The 5,000-nt window shown below is 41.0% G+C and overlaps 1 protein-coding gene across 4 annotated transcripts in view; it reads left to right on the top strand.

Moving 5' to 3' along the window:
• The window catches only part of LOC122250783 (protein scarlet), a 50,776-nt gene that overhangs the window by 30,627 nt on the left and 15,149 nt on the right, over nt 1-5,000 (top strand). For all 4 annotated transcript variants that reach the window (XM_043012399.2, XM_043012398.2, XM_086531475.1 and 1 more), the window contains one exon: nt 832-880. In XM_043012399.2, coding sequence (XP_042868333.1) covers nt 832-880 — 49 coding nt within the window. The remainder of the gene's footprint in view (nt 1-831; nt 881-5,000) is intronic.

The raw sequence follows: 5,000 nt of genomic DNA, 5'->3' as shown, positions 1-5,000 counted from the left end.
AAGTAATGACTAAAAGTTTTGAAAATGTAAGCCTTAGTAATTTACTTTAGGATTAACGACGAAACTCACGTTCATCGACTCTATATATTGCTTGAATGCTGCCTTTGGAAATTATTTGAAAAGATTAAAGATGACTAATACAGAATTTGATATTCAATTAAAATCTTCAGAAACTCGGACTATTTTTTCACGATGATATTTGTTAGTTTTACCCAAGAACCGAAACGTTCTTAAGATTGTAATTAAAGTACCGTTAACCTTTCGGTAATTAGACAAAACACTTGAGTGGGGGAGGGGGTCGTCTCTAACGGTATAAATAAATTAGCTGAATATTATCCTCAGCCCGTAAACATTAGGAAGTCATACAAACCCCATGGTGCTGCCCCAATTAAGTGATTTCGTGGTACTTAGGGTGTCCATTAATCCCAAACTGAGACCGAGTTTATTGGGCATCCCGCTGGCTCTGTTCGCGGGTTGTCGGCTTAGTGAAGACAGCGCTGCACCCACGCCATCTGTCAGTTTACTCTGGAACTATTATATCCCTCGGTCGTTTTTTAGATATTTAGAGATTTATGTTGAGACCAGGACCCGTGTACAGAGTCCTCCACGTTGCCCAGCAATCTTCCAAGGAGGATGGGAGTAGGTAGGGGGGGTAGAGCTCTGGTCTTTTTACCTTTTCTTTCTTCCCTTTTCTCCTTTATTCTTACTCTGATAATTTCAAAGCCTTTGTCCTATGTTATTTCCACTCATTACGCAGTGAAGGTATGGGTATTGAGATATCCCACTCCCCAAACTTCTGGCTGAATCTAACATTGCAAAAATCGTTTTCAGTGTCCGGAGCCGTTCGTCCAGGCAGTCTGGTGGCTCTCATGGGCTCTAGGTGAGTGTAAATGCCCTGAAGTTTGGGTCTGCTTCTCAGTATATTTTGGTCAAATACTGATTTTCCGATTTTCTTGAAGGTTTCAAAGTCTCCCTTCTATTGATTTCCAATTACTGGTATAGACTTTGAAAAAAGCAAGTGAAGGCGAGAGTAAATACATTTGAATTTATTTCTGGCTAGTACATTTTAGTCAGATACTGTTATTTTATTGCATTGCCTGGTGTTATTTTTTTGCTAATTCTGCATTTTAAATCCACTACGGATATGATTAGCATATTTGCAAAATTGTACATACATCATTCATTAATGCGGGTTCGGTTTACACATCGTGCATTCAGGGACTGCAAATACTCCTCCTATCTGTCCAGACCTGCATAACCAACAGGCTTTCTAGGCCAGTGACTTTCGTCTACCATGTCCTGCAAAAGGCTTCACGCACATAATCGATAATGTCTTGGTTGCTATTTTGAAGATGGCAACAAAGAAGGTTTCCGTGCCACAATCTACCCTCGGGCATAGCATGTTGAATGTCTCCTGTGGTTCTTCTAGCGTTAGTAATGACTGTAGGAGATGTAGCTGTAGTAGTAGTAGTGTGTGTGTGGGGGGGGGGGGGTGTATGGTTGTGGGTGTGGGTGTATGGTTGTGGGTGAGTGAGTGAAAGGGGAGGTTATCTATATCTATCTATCTACTATCTACTATCTATCTATCTACACACACACACACACACACACACACACACACACACACACACACACACACACACACACACACACACACACATATATATATATATATATATATATATATATATATATATATATTTATATATATATAATATTATATATATATATATATATATATATATATATATATATATATTTATGTATATATAATATTATATGTATATATATATATAGAGAGAGAGAGAGAGAGAGAGAGAGAGAGAGAGAGAGAGGGAAAGGGAAAGGGAGAAAGAAAGAGATGATGTTGGGTTTACCGTCTGTTCGGCCGCCTGTCAAAGTGAAGCCTTGGATGTGTACAGTGGCTTTATTAATCCGTCAAAATGTATGCGTCTCACATTTTCTTCCTTGAGCTTTTCTTTCTCCCCTTTCTTCCATCTCCTCCCTCCGTCCCCCCTCCTTCTCCCTTCCTTCTCCCCTCCCTCCCTCCCTTCCTCCTTCTCCCCTCCCTCCCTCCCTCCCTCCTTCTCCCCTCCCTCCCTCCCTCCTTATCCCCTCCCTCCCTCTCTCCTTCTCCCCTCCCTCCCTCCCTCCTCTCCTCCCTCCCTCCTCCTGTGCTAATAACTAGCGAGAAAGACCAAGAACTTGTAAACATGTTAGTTGAAGAAAAGGGGACAATGGCATTTCCAAGCAGCAAGAACATGCAAGCAGTAACAACGACGAAAAATGAGGGGCCTTCTAAATATTCAAGCAAAACAGGATGTAACAACTTGCAACAAGTCACGAAATCTAATTGATTGCAAAGTGTGATAATAGATGTTTAAAGAAGGGATGTTGCAGTCAAAGTCAGCTTTTGAGGAGATGGAGAAACAAGAAATTATCATTCGTTATTTGAACCCGTTTTAGAATATGGACGTGAGGCTTTGAACATGAAGCATGAAAAGTATCTAGAAAAATGTTGAAACATGATTTTTAAGAAGGACAAAAAAAAAATATAAATCAGAAGACACTAGGTGTAAATGACAGCTCACTGGACAAGTGAAGGGGCGGCAGACAAAATTTCTAAAACATGTCATCAGAAATAAGGGGACTGAGCATTTGTTCATTAAAGGTAATACTGAACTGAAACGAGAAGAGAAAGCCAAAAGCAGACACATACGGAGTTTTTATTTTACAGTTTCGTCAAGAGAGAAGCATTCAGATATTCCTTATTGCCAACTCTGTCTAGGATGGCGTTTGAAGGATAACCATATGAGTGGCCATCCAGATATTCCTTCCTCACGTGCAGTCGTTTGTATGTTCTATTTAGTCTCATTCTTAGCTTTGCTCTTTTCCTTGTCTTCTTGCAATATCTCTGTTTCACCTTCACTAATATCTGTCTGACATCTTTCAATCCGTGTAACAGCTTTTAGTTTTATTATGTTCATCTCGATTCCTTCTCCTCCGTGTTCCATCTCGGCTTCTCTCTCTCCGTTTCCTTCCCGGATTCACCCACCCGAACACATTGCTTCCTTCATTCAGTTCTCCCGCTTATTTCATTCGTCTTCGTTCACTTCTGCCTCACCTCACCTCATGTCACACTCCCCTATGGCGTCCGTCTCATCACTCCTTCCAGCACCCTTTCCCTCCTTCCCTTCACCCCTTCCAGCACCCTTTCCCTCCTTCCCTTCACCCCTTCCAGCACCCTTTCCCTCCTTCCCTTCACCCTTATCCCTCATTCCCTTCACCCCTATCCCTTCTTCTCCTCCCACTTCTCCCTCCTTCCTCACTATCTTTCTACCTCTCCTCCTCCTTTTCTCTCTCTCTCTCTCCTCCCTTTCCGTCTCCCCTCCTTCACTCCTCCATAATCGTGCCCTCTCCTCTTTCCCACCTTTACTCATTTATCCTCTACCTCTCCCTTCCTTCTCCTCCCCTCCCCTGTCACCCCCCCCCCCCCCGTACGTGTAACCTGACCCCTACCTTACCTAGTCAGCTGACCTAGTCCCCCTCACCTGGTAGGAGGGGGAGGAGGGGGAGGGGGATACGCACTGACGGTCGACCTCATAGATGTATCCTCATATCGTTTCATGTTCCCTGTGATATCTTGTAAGATATGGGTATATGTGTATCTCTCTCATTCATATATATATATATATATATATATATATATATATATATATATATATATATATATATATATGTGTGTGTGTGTGTGTGTGTGTGTGTGTGTGTGTGTGTGTGTGTGTGTGTGTGTGTGTGTGTGTGTGTGAGTGTGTGTGTGTGTGTACAGAGAGCTAGAAGGATAGATATATATATATATATATATAGAGAGAGAGACGCAGACAACAAACGTAAATTTTACACACACATGCTCACTCACTCACACGAACTTTGTTTATCGGTCTGTCGAGTCTTTTGAATATATATATATATATATATATATATATATATATATATATATATATATATATATATATACACGTATATGTTATATATATATCATCCATCCATCCATCCATCCATCCATCCATCCATCCATCCATCCATCCATCCACCTACTTATTTATCTTCCTCCCTCCCTCCATTTTTAACAGCCTACCTGCCTACTTATCTACCAACCTGCAACCTACCTACCTACCTACCCCTACCCCTACCCCCTAGCTATCTACTTCCCTCTCTACATCTTCATCTCCAGTGCAACCGCTCGCAACCCCCACCCCCTTACCCCCATCCCCTTACCCTTACCCCCTTACCCTTACCCTCTTACCCCCACCCCAGCTCGTCTCCACCATCGACTTGTGTTCAGTTCCTGTTATTCATCTACTGTCTTCCCCTTTATTCCCTTCTTCATTTTATTTAAACTAATTTCGTCTAATTTATTAAAGTTTTATGTATGGGATTCATGCCCCCTTTTTTGCATTTTATTATTCACCTTTTTCACATATTTATTCACTTTTGAATTCATCTCTTTCCATTTTTTTTCATTCAAGCCATATAATTTCATCTTGTATATTAAATTTTCCACTATCCATTATTTTTTTTAGACTTCATGTTATTCTGTTTTCCTTCTAACTTCATTCAACTTCCTTATTCCACTTTCCCATATCATTAAACCATCAATTTTCATCTCCGTTTCCAATCCATTTCATTCATTCCTTTACAGTTCATGTTATTCACCTACTCTTGTCCCATGTTACCATATTTCCACTTGACATCAATTCACCTCTTTCAAGTCCCGTTTATTCACTTTTCCTTTGACGTCATCCATCTTTTGTATAATTCCTTTTATTCATCCTTTGGTGCTGAGCTGGTTCTGTCAGTGTGAGTTGTGTCCTCCTCCTCCCATTCTTCATTCGTTCCCTTCTCTCTTGTTCATTCTTCTCGTTTTCTCGTCGCTTGAATTGTGGGTTTTGAACAGTGTTGCCATAACAGGATGTCTAGTCTTCCACAATATTTCCACT

This window comes from Penaeus japonicus, unplaced genomic scaffold (genome assembly GCF_977035675.1).
Source record: "Penaeus japonicus unplaced genomic scaffold, GWHDUDI00000001_assembly GWHDUDI00000035, whole genome shotgun sequence".
In the NCBI taxonomy this organism is placed as follows: domain Eukaryota; kingdom Metazoa; phylum Arthropoda; class Malacostraca; order Decapoda; family Penaeidae; genus Penaeus; species Penaeus japonicus.
The sequence above is the reverse complement of the archived record's forward strand: the minus strand, read 5'-3'. Positions and strand labels throughout refer to the sequence as shown.